This window comes from Cebus imitator, unplaced genomic scaffold (genome assembly GCF_001604975.1).
Source record: "Cebus imitator isolate Cc_AM_T3 unplaced genomic scaffold, Cebus_imitator-1.0 Scaffold37, whole genome shotgun sequence".
NCBI classification, from domain to species: Eukaryota; Metazoa; Chordata; class Mammalia; order Primates; family Cebidae; genus Cebus; species Cebus imitator.
Window position 1 is genome coordinate 2992710 of NW_016107352.1, and position 17908 is coordinate 3010617.

A 17908-nucleotide genomic window follows, 5' to 3' on the forward strand; every position below is an offset into this window, starting at 1 on the left:
TCCCAGGGCCATAACTGACTAGACAATGTAAAACACCTAAAAGATACGCAACTCAGTTCAGCAACCTGAGCCTGCTACCAAAAATGGAGCTGACCAATGAGGATGCCTTCCCCAGGAGGATGACTGACAGTCCCTAGAGACGAGGGGACAAGTTAGCACAGAGGTAACAAAATGTAAAGATGCCATGGGTGGAGCAAGGAAAGCAGCTAATTGGAAGCCACACATGTGCTAATATCACAAGGAAGCAGAAACCACGAATAAGCAGAGGAAGTGCGTTGGTGGACAGATGAGAATGTGGAGCAAAAGGAATGGAGACTTGAAAGAAAGAATGCACACAGCTCATGAAAGAGCCAGTCCTGATCACCTTCAGGTGATCCACTGAGGCCAGGCTCCAGCCAGCGCAGCTCCTGCTCTTGGATCCCTGAGATTTCTGTCTTCATTCTCTCTTGTGTTAATGCTTATCAAAAGCTCCCCTAAGCTCTTGCTAGCTTGAGTGGGGCTGTGCTCTTTAGAATCTAAATGAGCTGAAGCAGCATACAAGAAAAAATGGGAATATGGAACACTTTGGGCAAAACAAGCGCTCTTATCCAAAGCATGCATTCTCTCCTAAACTATACTCATGACGCTCATTCACTGATCTTTCAATAAGATATCTATAATAAGAGAAAACTTGGTTATTACCTAATAAAAGTACAACATTAATTTCTACTAGTAATATAAGGGCATATACCTGTTTAAACTACATCTTGACATTTGAAATTTCCATTTTACTCCCTGTATTCAGGTCAAGTACCAAAATGTTTAAATATTTACTTGCTAGATGTATTTTTCTCATCATTAAATTGTAGACCAAAACTGTGGAAGGGTTGAAAACAACTGTGATTTAAATGATGATCTCTTGTCTCTATAACTATCCTGTGACAGGCTTTTTAAATGACTGATAAAAAAACAGCCCACAGAGCCAAATGACTATGGTGTTAGATACAATCACTTCAGCCAGCCTTTCAAACTACTGAGATTTATCTTTCTCGCCATAAATTTAGTGATGCATTGTGAACAGCAAAAAACAAAAGAGAAAACCCTGTATTTAAGACTACAAAGAAGGCAACAAATAGCTATTTGTTCAGCAAACATTTACCAAATCCTTCTCTGTGTGGCTGGTACTGGGAGGAACTGGGATGAACGCAGTAAGACTAGTGCCTCCCCTTAAGAAATTCAGAGTTTAGAGGGAAAGGGAACCTTAGTTGTCTTCACCTGCCAGATGGAAGGCAAACCACCTAACAACAGCATGTGCTACATACCAGACCCCAGGGGCATCACAGGACTATGAGAACCCAGTGGAGGGAACCAGTTCTTCTCCCTGCAGGAGGGAGAAAAACATCAAAGAAGAGGAGATATTTGCCCTGGGGCTTCAAGGGTGAGCAGAGGTTCCCTGGAGAGCAGAGACAATAAGCAGAATGGAGGGCAAGGGATCCAGGCAGAGGAAACAGTTGGTGTGCAAAGGCACCAACATCTTAAGGCTATGGCATGGAGTCAGGGCATTGGAGGCTGTGCCTGGATCACAGAAGACCAGATAATAAATAACAATATTATTAACAGTAGTGATTGTCAGATCTCCATATGCAAGACTGGAGCCTGAAAGTCTGAAGTCCTGCTTGCCTCGCTGATTTTCTCCCACCACCCCAACACCCACCCCTGCCTGCATTCACCATTGTCCCTGATCACCCAGCTTCCCTGGACAAGTCCCTCACCCAACCCTGCCATCTTAACTGTTCTTATGATAATGTGAATACCTCTCACCCATCCTGCCATCCTAAGTGCTCTTCTGCCTCACCCCCACCCGCCATTGTAACTGAACTTGTGGTCATGTATACTCCTTGCCCCTACCTCCCACCACTGTAATGGATCTTACTCTGCAACACCCCTGCCCCCCAAAAAACTACCCCAACCTATAAAGCCGATTCCCACCTTACCCGCTTTGCCCGTCCTTTCTCAGATTTGGCCCGCTTGCACCCAAGCGGGAAATAAAATGGCCTTGTTGCCCACACAAAGCCTGTTTGGAAGATCTCTTTATCAAATGCATTTAATATTCAGTAGTATTGGACAAGGATAACAGTGATAATGACAAGAGCCAATATTTGGAGGCATTTGCTACATCCACATACTATTCTGTGTATTTTATGTGAATGAACACATTTAATCCACAGAATACTTTACTCAGACAGTGGCTTTTGTTTTATCCACAGCAACCGAAGAAGAAACTGAGGCCGACTTTGAGGGAGCTGCCCGTGGTGGCTCAGCTGTTTGATGGGGGAGCAGGGTTCCGCCCAGGCTGTCTGGCTCCAGCCTATGCTCTTACCTGGTACTCTGTACAACTTCTCTCCCAGGCCACACTAAGGAGCATGCACGAAATTCTGTAGATGCATGGGGTGGGTTTTAGGGCAAAATGTTCAAAAAGTAAAACGTTCTAGAGGCAGGTGAAGGATAGTTTGCAAAAGCAGAGACGTGAGGCAGTTAGAGAAATTAGGAGGTTAAAGTAATATCATCAGAGGCCCCGATTTTCATTACATTCAATGATTAACTTCAACTTAGAATAAAACAAAAGCACATCCATTCCTAAGACCTAGGCCAGATGCTTGCACTCAGGGAGTTGTTGATAAGAACCATTCTTGTGGTGACTACCCTATCTGGTTAAACAGGAAAATGAAGGTAGCTATGGATTATAATCTGAGGCCCACTACAGATGTGGGCCTTGAAAACATGAGTCTTGGGTAAATGCTCTTTGTAAGAAGGTCATGATCCGTGAAACAATGAAAAGTCAAAGAGGTGGGAATTCCAATAACCCTCCTTATACCTTGACCTCAAAGGGAGGAGAGGTAGCATTGTATAATGCCTAAAGCAGAGAGTCTAGGTGAGGCACTTCATTGTGACCACATTTAAGTCTAAAGTACATATATATCTGACATCTGGGTAATTCAGCAGAAAAATTAGATTTCTAATATAAAATGTTTCTGTTGGGTCCTCCTGGAAATTCACTTTAACCATCTGAAACGGAGAATGGATGTGTGTGTTGTTTCTAACTTGTCAAAACAGCAGTCCATTTTCCAACTGCCTCAAATGAAATTTATTAGTGTGGTTAGTTTTCTAATCTTCTCCTTTTAGTTTAGCTCCATCAGCACATATGGCAATGCTTCCTTGGCAACTCTACTCTACCAGAAGGCTGCTAATGCGAGAAAAGATTTACAGGGCACAGTATTAACATAGTATTTCATCTTCAAATGTCATGGGTTGGAGATATAAATCACACTATCCCCTCTGAATCCAGTCCCTTATGCAAACCAAGGAGCTGGAGGTATGGGGACCAAGCCCAGACCAGGGGCCTCCGACTTGAGCTTCATAGGACATCCCCAAAAGAGGTTCCTGGGACCACTGTGCTCAACTATAGGGCTAGCATGCTACTCTTAAGGATCTGTTAGAAATACAACTGGAGTTTCAGGGTTGGAAGGGATTATGAAAGAAACTCATTAATAATCCTGGCCCAAATTTAAACTAATTTTAGGCTATTTCCAATGGGCTGGCAGCAAAATGAACAGCCTGGGTGGGGCATGGGCTTTGGAGGTGGATGGACCTTGGCTAGAATCCTAGGTCTGTGCCTCTTTCACACTGAGTGATCTTGGGTAGTCATTCTTTGAATTCTAGGTTCCCCATTAGTAATTAACACATCTATTGGTTTATTCTGGTAATTATATGAATAAGTATACAAAGAATCAGTCACTCTTTACCTCATATATTATGCATTCAAAAAGATATAATGCTTCTTTCTACCTATATTTTCAAGACATAGCCTTGATTTCTTTTGTTTGCAAGAGGCAATTCAGCCTGATTTATGTTCACGGTCCAGTATTAGGTAAGGAATATCATGCTATGCTCATGACATTACGCCTGTCTTAGAACAGCTGTTCCCAAGCAGTGAGAGCACATGTGGTCTGAGAGTCCAGGAGCCCTGTATGCTTTGGGCAAGGTAAAGTAGTAGCACAGACAAAACAACATATTTCAACCACATTTTCAAGCTGAAATGAAATATTTTAGTTAAAAACTTAAATGATCCTCAACCTCTCCTGACAAGCAACTTTTCACAACATAATTTCTACCAGGTGACAAAAGAGCCAAATGATTAGGAACGCGGGGTGGGGGCCAGGATGCCAAGCTTCAATTCTGACTTTGCTATTTGTTAGCTGTGTAATTGTGGACAAGTTACCTAATCTCTTTGTATCTTAGTTTCTACATCTGTAGAATGGGAATAATCATGATACCATTTTCACAGGGTAGTCGTGAAGATGAAATGAGTTAATACAAAACCCTCAAATCAGTACCGAGCACAGAAGTAAAGTCTACAGAAACTGATTTTTGTTGGTGGTGTTGATCTTCAACATCACTATCACTTGTTCCTCCTCCTTCTCCTTCATGGAAACTGGGATCCAGAGAGGCTAAGCAGCTTGTTTCAAGTCTCTAACTTGTGAGTGACTATGTTGTAGCACTCAGAGTTGAATTCAGGCCTGCAGGACTCTCCAATCAGGGGTCTGTGCTCCTTGATTCTCCAAAGTATCCAGTTTCCTCTAACACACTTTTTGCTCCAATGTCCTCCTCTGCCCTGGAGAGGCATTTCTTCCAGACTAGACTGTTCTGAAACTTTTCTCTGGGCCTCAGCTCTGGCTGGGCCAGCACCCTACACTGAGAGACCTTTTCACACAACAAAAGGATGGTGGCCATGTAGCAGGCATTATGCTTCCCTGTCTCTCCAGGTCATGAATATTAGACTCCTTAAAGCTCCAAAGGCACTGAATGTCAGAGACAAGCTGCAGGTTATAACCCAGTGAACCAGTGAGAGCAGGAATATACTGGGAAGGAGGCGCAGGGTCAGGAGCAGGCTGGAAGCCAGGCTGAGCGGCCACTGTAACCTGGAGTGGCCATGGTGCCAAAGGACCATGCTGGGCAATGTTAGCAGGGCCACAGAGGTGGAGGAGCCACTACCAAGGAAGAAACTTGGTAACTAAGGCAGGAGTTACCATATCTGCCTCAGCATAGAACTGCGACAGGAGCCAGCCCAGCCCAGAGAAATATAGCTGAAAGCATATAACACAGGGTAGAAGGTATTCAAGGCAGAGACGAGCAGTAAACTTTGGTAGGAAAAATTAATCCAGAAGACACCCCTATTCCTATAGCTGAAGCCACGGCCAGCATACTGTTGTGTTATCTAGTTTCCACCTGGTAGCAATGCCTCCGTTGTCAAATTCTTACCCTTCTGACCCACTATTGAAACCAGAACACTTGCCCCCATCTTCCCTGAGAACCCACTTTGCTTTCAACATCAGATTAACCTTCATTCTGCAGCTATCAGCACCCTGTGTGCCCTGCCTTACAGCTTTTATTCCTGCTCTTGTTGCCATGCCCTTCTCTCTTCACTTGCTCAAACATTCTTTCCTCCCTCCTCCTCCTGCCATTTGTCTGTCTGCTTTTGACTCATATTGCCCCTGGGCATGAAGCATTTCCACCTTCCTAACTACACTATCCCCTTTCAAAGCCCTCATTTCAACTCAGTTCTGCACAGGTTCTTTGGGCTGCTACCCCAAGGTGGCCGTACAGTGGAGCTGGGGAATTATCGAGGGACAAAGGCAGAAATGAAGATTTAAATGCCACTTTATCCAGGTTAAATGTTTTATACTCAAAATTTCAAGCACTGTTATCTTAGCTATGGTTCAGGATGCCTTTGGGAGACAAAGTGTTAAAACGTAAAATGAGTTGATTCTGATTATGCTCTAGAAAAAATCAGTTCCTCAACTCCTCTATTCTGGGGCTTTCTAGAAGCGAACAGCATTGGGGAAAATGATCAGATACTCCTTCAGTTTTTCACCATAGTACATGAGAACTTTGAGGATCCTGGTTATCTTTTCTTCCATCTAAACTATTTCCCTCCTGCTGAGGTTTAATCTATCTCCCTTGTTTGAGTCTCAGCCACAGTCGCTGGTTATAAATTATCATTCTTGAGGTGTGGAACTAATTCATTCATTAACCTTCTCTTCTCTAGGATATCTATACATCCATCTTTTTGTCATCTTTTCCAGTCTTCTAAGGTCATCAATTGTTACTGTAGCACTCTTAAGCCTCTAAGAAAGAACACTCTCACCCACCTTAGATCCCGTGGTCACCTTAGTCTCAGATTACAATGCCCTGTGCTCACTGCAGTTGGCTCACTATAGATTTCTGGAGACTGGATAACCCAGCACATGATCTGTTTAAGTCTTCTGCTCATTCTTATGTGGCTTCCTATAACCAAATACATGTCTTCTGATCTTTTTACAGCTTGGTGCTCTAAATGAAAATGTGCAGAAATTGGCCAAGAAAATAAGACTCCAACCTATCCATTTTGCAATCATTAAAAGTTCTGGTGGACATGGATGGACATGAGTGCGGTTCACAGATTAACTGTGGTTTGTTCCAAGATGCATGTGTTCTTAAGTAATGCAAAAACAGTCATGGAAATTTCAATCATTTTATTTTGATGCCAGAATTCTAAAGTTTATTTTTATCCACATGAATTATGCAAGAAGGAAGAATCTCACCGTGAATCTAAAGAATTTGGATATTCCCTTTTATAGTACCGTCAACGATAGGAGACCTGGCTTAAACTAGCTGCCTGCCAAAACTTCCCTCTCCAATACAAAATACAAACCTATCAATAACTTCCTGAGATATCACCACAACATCCTCTAGATGTCACCTTGAGAACATTCCAGGATGGAAGATGACTGCTTTGCACTACACAGACAACTTGAAATAGAAATATTTACAACTTTGCAAGCTTGGATCAATGGGCTGATTAAAAAATGCTTTTTGCCCATTTCCTCAAAGGTTAAGCACTGCTCCAAATTAAGCTTAATTCATAAAATGATCTAATTACTCTTTCTGGAAGATTTTCTTTAGGGCTTCTCCCATCAACAGAAACAAAAATCTTTCTCTTAAGAAGTATTTCTGATGGACCCTGATTTCTCTTTTTGTTTTTTTAAATTGAGACAGAGTTTCACTATTATCTCCCAGGATGGAGTGCGGTGGCACAATCTCGGCTCACTGCAACCTCTGCTTGCTGGGTTCAAGCGATTCTCCTGCCTCAGCCTGTAGCTGGGATTATAGGCACCTGCCCACGCCCGGCTAATTTTTGCAGTTTTAGTAGAGATGAGGTTTGGCCATGTTGGCCAGGCTGGTCTCGAACTCCTGACCTCAGGTGATCCGCCTGCCTCGGCTTCCCAAAGTGCCGGGATTACAGGTGTGAGCCAGTGCACTCGGCCCTGATTTCTCTTAAGATATTTTCTTTCCCCTAAGATTCTCCCAAAACATTTTCCAATGTCTAAGGCTGCTCATCTCATTACCTGAAGCATCTGAGGGAGAAGACTGCAACAAAGTTTAAAAGCAGAAATTAGTTATTCCTGGAACATTAAGAACATTTAATTATGGCTGATTACCCAATCAATTGTTTTTCTTTAATATGCCAAATCTATAGCAGGCCAATGACTGACTCATTTGGTCATGCCGGTCATTCAAACCCAATGAGCTGCCAGGTAATTCATTAAGGATTTCAAATATCTGAGCACATTAAATCACTCTGAAGACTGGGGAGGAAACAGAAAGAATTTTACAAGTGACTTCAGGAAGACCTGGATTATCTCAGGTGTGATTTCCCTTAACACAAGACAGGCTTAGCCTGGGGGTTGGATTTTCAGAAATTACAAAAAAAAAAAAAAAGACTAGAAAAATTCCCCATTTTCTATGAAAAAAGTAGTTTGCATTGCAGAGAAGCTTTACAGGGCCAGACTTTTTCAGCAACTAAAATTTACACAAAAAATAGGAGATAGGCTCCTGGAAATAAAGAAATGGAGTTATACCAATACTTGGAGAGCGGGAATTAACCAACTCACAATATTACCTCTCATGACTCTCTGAGGCACATTTCTGTTGAAGAGTACTGCTAGATATCCCTACAGCTTTGGTATCAGCCTCCTTGGGACTATGGGGCAGTGATTCAAATGTGCTCTCTGATAACTACTAAGCAACTTCTGCAACTGTGTTCTGATGCGGACAGCTGCCAGGGAGGCAAAGAATAAAACAATTTGCCATGGAGCACTACAAGAGTTCTTTAAAAATAACCTTCATTCTAGCTCCACAGGGAAGGGCTTTCAAATATAAAAACAGCTTCTGATGTTCTTGTTATAAGAAAAAGAGATATTTATTAGCCTTATAATAAGATCACATGCTACAAAAATACCTTAGAGACGAGTTGCCAACTTTTTTAGGAAGTATACACAAAGGTAGTTTTAAAATAAGAGAGTGATCTTACAAATGCAACATTCCCAAATTGTCCCATTCAGAAAATATGCGCAATTACATGGGCCTTGATAGAGAAAAATTACATGTTAAGCAAAATTCTGGAATATTAAAAAATATGCTCAATATTGGAAAACATGTTTAGAAATTAAAGATGTACTCTGATACCTTCTCAAATATTGCTGGGTGAAAGCATTAACAGCAGCAATACTATATTTTCCTAATTTAAACTTAACAGTTATCCCCTGGAATAGAATAACTTTAAAATAAAATTACATTTTATGAGAAATGTACAAAGAATCACACATAGGTATTTCATAATTTGACTTTGTACACAAAGGTGATAATACTGAGTCTCAGAAATATGTCAAGTCTTCTTTACTTATGTTGTAATTTTTTAGATTAACAATAATCATTTCCCATGAGTTACCTATATTATCATCTGATCTCTCTCTTCCCCATAAAGCACTTACAAATATGCAGTTATATATAATTATTAATTATTGATGATCTACAAGAAACTAGAGAGAACTGATCCCTGGCCAATCAAGAATAGGAATAAGTCATTTCCATGGCAAAGTTTTATATCATTATTATGTTTAACTTGAACTGTCAGTCATCTCTTTGCTCTCAAGATGATCCAAATTACAGAATGGGACTAAACAAAAATTTTACAGTAAATCTTTTGTTTTAAAATTGTTTACTAGAAAAGATATCAGGAAGAAATGAACACAAGTAACTCCTAGAACTAGTCTTATATTCATACTCTACTTGTCATCCTGACAGACAATTCTGTCTCTTGCCCTTAGGGTTGGGGCACCCAAAGATAAATGGCCATTTCTAAACCAGGAAAAGTGTGAAGAGCTGCCACCTGGGTGTTTACAGTGAGCCTCTGTCTGTATCTAATACACTGACTTACTACTTCTTCCCTGAGACATTAAAAGCAGTCACTCCCATCTTACAGATATAAGAACTGAAAGGGCAAGAGTAGAAGCCTCTTTTCAAAGCCCATATTAGCTCAGCACTCAGTACTCAGGCACACTTCTAGCTGCCAACTGTAGAAGCTGCAAAAAGAAAATACAGATATAACCAAAAACCAGGCCTCCTAGATATGGTCAAAGATCATGAAAAAAGGGACTCAAAATAAAAAAACAAATCAACTTAAGCAAATTAAAGACACTCAGCAGTGTTGGGAAGCGTTCTTACAATTCGAAAGTCACCCTTGGCATTTAATCTAATACCAAGAAAAGCTCATAAAAGTAGTTTATGAAGCAATGCTCAGATGTCTGTCCAGACTTAAGGCTCAGAGATTTCCCTCCCAAAACCACCCATATGGACAGGTAAGGGGGTCAATTTTGCCTGAATCACTGCAAAGTAGGAACTGTGACATTAACCTTGTACTACTTGGAAGCCATTTCATTTGCAAAGTTGTTGTCATCAGGGAAGAAAAGTATTTCAAATGGAAGGCAGTGATCCTGAAAGGGTCATCATCAATCACCTGAGGTCAAAGACCTTCCAAATTATAAGAAGAGGCAGGGGATAAGAAAAAGAGGGCAGAGCAAAGATCAAAAGGCCTTTGATGGGGGCTATATACCTACACAATAGGACCTGCAAAATGGAACTTCTCTGGAGTTTGAAACTTTCTGGCTTCTAAGATGAGAGGTTTCAAGAAAGGTTTATCTTTTTTGTTTTTTTAACTTGGGTGATTAATTTGAAGACTAGAGTCAGCAGATGGCAGAAGAGGCCCAGAGGCACGGGTTTCCACGTCTGCTAGTTTCACCGTCCCCCTTGGTAGAGTACTAAATACTATTTTTTTTCTTCTAGAGAGAGCACCAGTAGGGGAGAGGAGGGAAGACTGCCAGCTTTGCAGTTGCCAAATTATAAAGCAGCTGAGCTTGAACTGCCTTGTAATACTGCATTTTAACTGATGCGGAAACACTTTTTCCTTCTTGTAGAAGGCAATAACCAAAAGAAGAGTTGAGAGGTCTCCTTCAGCCAAAGCCAGCAGAAAAGCAGTCAGGGTCTGTGGGATCCTTTCCATCAGTGATGACATACTCTCTGCTACTACTTCCATTGCTTATTGAACCTTAGGTGGTTAAAGGAAAAGGTGGAGATAGAGGATTACCTGGCTAGAGGGGTGTATGAATCAACTCCATTGGGTTGAGAGTCAGATGAAAAGGGGCAGCTTTAAAATCAGAACGAAGCAGTAAAAGAGCTCTACTGAAGCCTTGGTTACCTGCTTGACAGACTTTTTTATGGTATATTCCAGGAAAATCATGAATCCTGAGTAAGCTTTGTCCTGGCCCCAGGATGCCTTTCCCTATTAACTGAAGAGTAGAGTACTTCAAGGATACAAACAATATGACCCTTTCGAAAACTCACAGAAGATGCTTATAAAAATAATTTATTATTTTAAAGAAATAAAACATACAACAGAGCAATAAAATAAATTTCAGATTATAGGCTGTTTTGATTAGCCAAGCCCTAGATGCCTCCATCCTACTCCCATTAGCATGGATAACTGAGAATCTGCTGTATTTCCATTTTAATCCTGTCTCCCTAATTCACGTCAGGCACTGAGATGAGAAAGCAAACCTTCGAACATTATTTTACCTTACAGGTAGTGAGTGCTTGGCACTAACCTCTGTACAGTCCAAAGAAGCCTTCATAGCGTAGCACTTTCTTAAAACAGTCAAAGCTGTTTTTATACATGAGTTCTCCCACAAAAGAGCCAGTTGATCGTTGGTTCTGCATTCGAGTTTTTACAAGATCGATAGGATACACAGCAGTGGCTCCAACAGCTAAAATTAAATAATATCAATATCTCAGAAGGAAGTAAGGTAGGTCAGAAGAAAGGAGAAGGTGCTTAAAGTCAAGGAAAAGACTGAGAAAAGAAATGTGTTTTGAATTTCAAATATGGATTTTAAAACAGTACTACCCTTCTTATAACTTTAATAAGCAATTGTGGATTTTCATTCAAGTATCTCCTAATAAAAGGATGTCACAGACATTTTAACTTAAGGCACACTGCCACAGCCCAGCCTCATTACTAACCGGTCATTGGAAGGCCTGGTCTGCAGATAAGAGAAAAATGCCACTTGTAAGTCCCTGATCACATGCAGGTTTGGGAAAAAGAGTTTCCTTTTGCTCTTGCCCTAACTCATAGGTAGAGACTGATAACTGGTATTGGGAAGACTAGATAAGGCTTTGTCCTTTAACATTTCAAGATAGAAAATCAGAGAAAAGATAATAGAAATAATAAAAGTGAAAATTTTGCTCTCATTCATGACTAACCTCCAGCAACAGAACCCAGACCAAACCTGTAGGCTGACTCTGCAACTTGTAAAAGAACTGGTCTAGCTGAATCACCGGAGGCCTTCTGCTTCGCATGCACAGGAATCAGAGAGCAGGAAAACAGGTGATAAAAAAGAAGATAAAACAAAAAGGAGCATACATTAATTTTAAACGTTACTCACTGGGTTCTAAACCCATGATACAACTAAAATGTCAAAGAAAAAAGTAGTAATGGATTTCATAAGTTCTTATTAATAAAAAGAGTTTAGTGCTATTAATGTTTAAAATCAAATTTCAACATAATCAAAACCATCCTTTGCCAAAAATGATCTTATGAGCCTATTTTCAAATTCTCATCTTAAAAAAAATAAAGCACATTTAAAAACATCAATGAGGTCAGGCACAGTGGCTCACACCTATAATCCCAGCACTTTGGGAGGCCAAGGTAGGTAGATCACTTTGAGCTTAGGAGTTCAAGACCAGCCTGAAACAAAGGCTAAAAGAGCATGGTAGGTAGATAGATATTTGTTATATGATTCTCTTTACCTATTTAAGTGTTTGAAATATTTCCTGGTAATTTTTTAAGAAACACTTTTTAAGACTATGTGCAAAATGATGTCTTTTTTTAATTAAAAGTGCTTGTAAAGGGCCAGGTGCAGTGGATCATGCCTGTGATCCCAGCACTTTGGGAGGCTGAGGCAGGCAGATCATGAGGTCAGGAAAGCGAGACCATCCTGGCTAACATGGTGAAACCCTGTCTCTACTAAAAATACAAAAAATTAGCTGGGTGTGGTGGCACATGCCTATAGTCCCAGCTACATGGGAGCCTGAGGCAGGAGAATCACATGAACCCGGGAGGTGGAGTTTGCGGTGAACTGAGATCGCACCACTGCACTCCAGCCTAGGCGACAGAGCAAGACTCTGTCTCAAAAAAAAAAGTGCTTGTAAGATGTTGTAAGATGTGTAAATATATATGCATATAAAATTAATACTAACATTCTGTCTCCCTACCACCCAGAAATACTCAAAATAGTTACAGTAGCTAAAATGTGGTGGCTGTATTACAATTAATTGCTACTTTTTCTTTTTTTGTCCAGCTTTTCTAAATTCATACTTCAGGTCAGTCAGTCATTGTTTTTCTGTTCTTTTGACCTATTATCCTTACAGGGTTTTTGATGCCAGAACATTTCAGAGTGCTACACTTCTCTGTCTGCACAAATAAAACGGTAATTTTATGTCACAGAGAGCTGTCAAATGAGGGTGACATATAGTCAGTGCTTAATAAATACCTGTTGAATGAATAAATACATTCAATAAAATTTGTTTTTCAGAAGTCATGATAATTAAAATCAGTGAACAATGAAAATAATCACCAACCCCAGCTATCAACCCACTGAATTTTAGTTGCTGTCAATGTAACACAATTCTAATACAATGAGATCATTTGGAATCTCCTTCAAAGTCACTTAACTGAAAATAGCTTTACATAGAAATGTGCCTCTTTAAGATACAAAATATTTCTTCTGCAAATTCTATGAGTTGTTTCCAACTCTAGCCCTATATAGATGGAAATCAATAGTATCTTCATTTTGACAGACACATTCAAAAGAGAAACAATATTTTATTTACAGGGATATAAATATGCAATACTTAGAAATGTTCTGGCATCAAAATAATGAGTGAAATTAATCTGAAAATAATAGGGGGAGGGGAGGAGGGACCTACCACCACCACTAATTCCTCTCCTAAAAGACAAATGAAATCCTAGACTTTTATTTAAATTCCAAAGCCAGAACTGTAGCATGTTCTTGAAATAAGCCAAAACTCTACTCCTTCACCCCTCTGTCCAGAATAAATGCTACAAGTGCTGCACAGGGCTGGAAGAGGCAGCACTGTACCAACAAGTGGATGACCTCCCTTGCCTGAATTTGTTGGGCCCACTAGGGTTCATGCAGCAAAAAGCCTATTCCGGGTAAGGCCATTGTGAATTGCTCTAAACCTCTAAGCAGCAGCCAATCATTTCCTGCTGTAAATCTCATCAATCTAGTCTAACCCTTTCATGGCCAGTATCAACAAGCACCCATCATAAACTCTCAAAAGCTGCAAAGAGCATAAAGGAAAAATTGTGGGAAGCCGCTGCCAGCTGGAAAGAGGAATCTAAAAAAAAAGTCTCTGCTTCTTTTAATCCCCAAATTTCTACAATAGCTGGTGGCATACAGACGAAGAGATAATCATCTCCTAAGCAGTGTTAAAAATCAAAGGGAAGGGAGAGCAGTGTTGCTTCCACCTCTGCACGTGATTATACAGTTCTTTCTCCCGCACTCAGAAATCGGCTTCCTCTTTTAACCAAGGCCAGCTGGTTTTCCAGAGGTGCTCGTTAGCATTTACTGAGCACACACCCACTACTTTGACTTACATGCTACACACAAAACTCACCGCTGCATTTGGGTGGGAAAGAGCTAAAAGGAAGGGGCCCTGGCTCAAGGCCTGACAGTCCTAAAAGTGTAGCCCGCATCAACCCATTGTGGTCACACTGGCGTCTCTGCACAAACCCAGAGCTCCACGCCAGAAACTGTTAAGTCTCACAGGATTCAGAGATGGCTCTGTCTAAAAGGAGGTATTTTTCTAAAAACTACACTCGCCTGTGAGTGGATTTATTTTACAAACACCACGTAAGCACAACACATGCTATGAAGGGTTTTCTTCTCTAATCCTGATCTACAGAAAGCTGGGCAAGAGTTAAAAAAGAAGGTCCCATGTCTTAAGTTTCTGACTCCCACAACTTCAAGAGATTGGTTTCTGTTAACCAAAAAATAAAATTTAGCATTCCTAAAATTGTTTCCACATAACTTATGAATCCTTTCACAGAGGAAAATATGTCTGAAAGCCTTTAAACTATAACTCCAGACTAAACAAAATTATCTCATTTTGATATTCAGAAAAACGGAAGGCATGGCAGTTAGACGATGCGCTGATGAAGGGCTGCTCTGCAGAGCGGAGCAAAGACAGCTTTCCTTTAGCAACGCGCAGCTACCGACAGGCACAGTGACACCAACACGGGATTCCTTCGCTACATCTCTCAACATGAGACTTCAAGAAGGAAGGAGAAAGGATCTCCTCCATGTTTTTGGAGCAGGCTTCCGGTACAGTTAGGAAATCACCCCACCTTAGCAAAAAATTAGCAAATGCCAAATACCTGTTCATACACCATTTTTTTGTTTGTTTGTTTGTTTTGTTTTGGAGACAGAGCCTGTCACCCAGGCTTGAGTGCAGTGGGACGATCTCGGCTCACTGAAACATCCGACCCCCAGGTTCACGTGATTCTGCCTCAGCTTCCAGAGTAGCTGGGACTACAGGTGCCTGTCACCATGCCCAGCTATTTTTTTTTATTTTTAGTAGAGACAGGGTTTCACTATCTTGGCCAGGATGGTCTTAAACTCCTGACCTCATGATCCACCTGCCTCGGCCTCCCAAAGTGCTGGGATTACAGGTGTGAGCCACTGTGCCCATCTCTCATCACACCATTTCTAAGCAATTTCTCTTCACAGCCTTTAAAATTTGTCTAGATTTTTGGCACAAAACAGAAAAATGGTTAAGTCAGATACCAATGCCACAAAGGCAATGGCAAGTGGAATGGGGTTGGGGCATCCTGCCAGGGAAACACTGGAATGCAAGTTTGCTCCTCTTTGCTCACCTGCCTCTGGGCCTCAGCCAAGTTAAAGGGCAGAGTTCCCTCTTCCAGAGGAGCAATCCGTTCAATGTCTGCTAAGGTCATACGTCTGTAGGGGAAAAATAAACAGAAGCAACAAAAATACCAACTTATTACAATTTACATGATAGAATTTTAAAATGTTCCTTTTTTCATTTCCCGTATTTCAGCATGGCCTTTGATTTGGCTTCTTTTTCTCCTGAATGCTGCCCTCCTCCTACCCCCACTGCCTAACCTCCTTTTATTAAGCTAATTCAAAAAAAAAAAAAAAAAAAAAGCCAACTTACCCCCTTGGCTCATATAAATCTGCTAACTGAAACAAGATGTCAACTTCCATGGGTGTAACCTGACCAAATTTCTGAGCTGCCAGAACAAACTCCTCTGTATGGAAGAAAAGTTAAAAGGGAAAGATTCAAGAAGAAATAGCCACTGAATTCAGCATTAACTCAAAACACTGGAATGAGTGAACTTCACAAAACTTTATTATTATCAGTTGTAGAATTCAAGTCGATCCAAATAGGGTAAGAATTTTGCAGTTCTTGCATTCATTTGGAAAGGGTATGCAGAATATGTTCTTGAACATATAGTTTAGAAGCTTGGTGTCATCCGATGATGTTCATACTGCCAGTCAGGAAACTAAGGAATCATATATGAAACTTCATGTGCATAGTTCCCAGGAGGTTATATTAATGAAGCTATGGAATTCCTAAGGGAATTCTGTTGTTGTTTTTTCAAATCCCATTAAAATGCTGATAATATCCTGTTTCAATCCTACAGATCAACTTACACTGTCACCAATACAACTTTGTGGAATTCCTCATGTATATCTGAAGGCTTCCTTAGAGGTTGCCAATTTAGCTCCAGTTCTAGCAAGATTTGAAAATATTTAAGAAACTTTACATGTTTTCCTTATTCAAAGGCTCTCTTCAGTTTACTTAAAACGTGGTGAAGATTGTTTTGTTTGCTTTTGTTTGATCAAAGGATGAAAAACACACGTTACCATATGGTTTATATGTGTCAAGGAGATAGAAAAATCTATAACAAAAAGTACTCACTGCCTTCTTCACTCTGATAATAATACACCACAATACTAGCAGGCAAGAATTCAGATATATTCTCACTCACCCTTAGTCACCTCAACATCTTTCCTGTTACCAGCCAGAGTGCTGTAGATCTTTCTAATGAGTTCCATGTTGTTAAGGAGCGAATTAAATCCATTAAAATAGGAGAAACTAACTTGACGGGATGTGGTACCTCCAGCAGCCTCAAATAAATTGAAAACAAGAGAGAGAAGAAAAATATACAAAAGATTTATAGATGATTCAGAAGTACATACATCTAATACTAGTTTGAAAGTAATCAAGAATGCTTGTATAAGAAGAAATGACTACAAGTATTTTCCTTCTGCATTTTAAAAAAAAAGCTATAAATGATTTTTAGAAGCAACTGTAACTAATCATGACCAGCACTTGGACTCTCCATACACAACTCCTAGAAAACTAAATAAATACATGTGTAGGATTATAACAGGACCAGTAGTAATTTGGAGTTCAAATTTCAATTGGAAATGTTTTATAAGTTGTTTTATTTCATCTAATGAGCAAATCTTAAAGGCTCAAATATGCAAAACTATAATGTACATGTGTGTGCTTATGCATGCAAAACCGTATTATATCAATGCAAACATAGTATGAAAAGTGGTCAATCTAACATTAATATCAAGATTTGTCTAGTTACTTATAACCGGCAATAAATAACCATTTAGGTACAGACTTTACATTGGTAAGATTTCTAGCAAACAAGCATGTTATGGTAAAATTATGAGATGCCATATGCTTTCATGGGAATTAAGTCTAGTAAAAATTCTGATAATCAGAATTTTTAAGAAACCATATTTCTTCACAGGGGACAAGGGAAACAGACAGAATGCCCATTATGAATGGGACTTCAGTTTGGAGTTTCAAATTCTATCCTTCCCTAACAAGGCAAAATATTTTTATTAGGAAAGCACTTCTTTATAAGGTAACAACCACATAAATCTTCACATAGTAATCATCTAAAATAGCTGACACGTAAGTTTAGAATGGAGTAGAGAAGGGGACGCCCAAGAAAAGGAGTTAGATTAACACAGTGCCAGAATGGAAAAGGCCTTGTCAGAATGCCATGTCTCCAGAACTAAGCACCCAGGGGAAGAAAGGAAACTGAAAGGTTACTCTGAGTTCCTGTCTACGGTAAGCATTGTAGGAAACCCAGATGATGGTGAAAACAGTATTCTCCCTGGGATTAACAAAAGAAGAGTTACCAGTGGGTACTAGTCCTAAAACTGAGTGATTACCAAAATCACGCAGAAGCTTTACAAATTAGATTCCAAGACCTCACCGCCTGTAGATGGTGTATGATAGGCCTAGAAGAGATCTCAGAATCTGTATTTCTAATAATTATCGGTGGTGATTCTGGTGCTCCATGAGCAGGGCTTAAGAACCACCACCATAGAATGTTGCGGGACATCCCCAGGGTCCATGAGGGAAG

The 17908-nt window shown here is 40.3% G+C and overlaps 1 protein-coding gene across 4 annotated transcripts in view; it reads right to left on the reverse strand.

Annotated features, from left to right (window-relative positions):
* The window catches only part of SLC25A13 (solute carrier family 25 member 13), a 205807-nt gene that overhangs the window by 62431 nt on the left and 125468 nt on the right, over window positions 1-17908 (reverse strand). For 2 of the 4 annotated variants that reach the window (XM_017525168.2, XM_017525166.2), the window contains 5 exons: window positions 16505-16643; window positions 15667-15760; window positions 15365-15449; window positions 11671-11755; window positions 11019-11177 (listed from right to left, as the gene is read on the reverse strand). In XM_017525168.2, the coding sequence (XP_017380657.1) occupies window positions 11019-11177; window positions 11671-11755; window positions 15365-15449; window positions 15667-15760; window positions 16505-16643 (562 nt within the window). Of the gene's footprint in view, window positions 1-11018; window positions 11178-11670; window positions 11759-15364; window positions 15450-15666; window positions 15761-16504; window positions 16644-17908 lie in introns of all 4 variants that reach the window. The other 2 variants (XM_017525167.1, XM_017525165.2) reach the window with 1 other exon arrangement.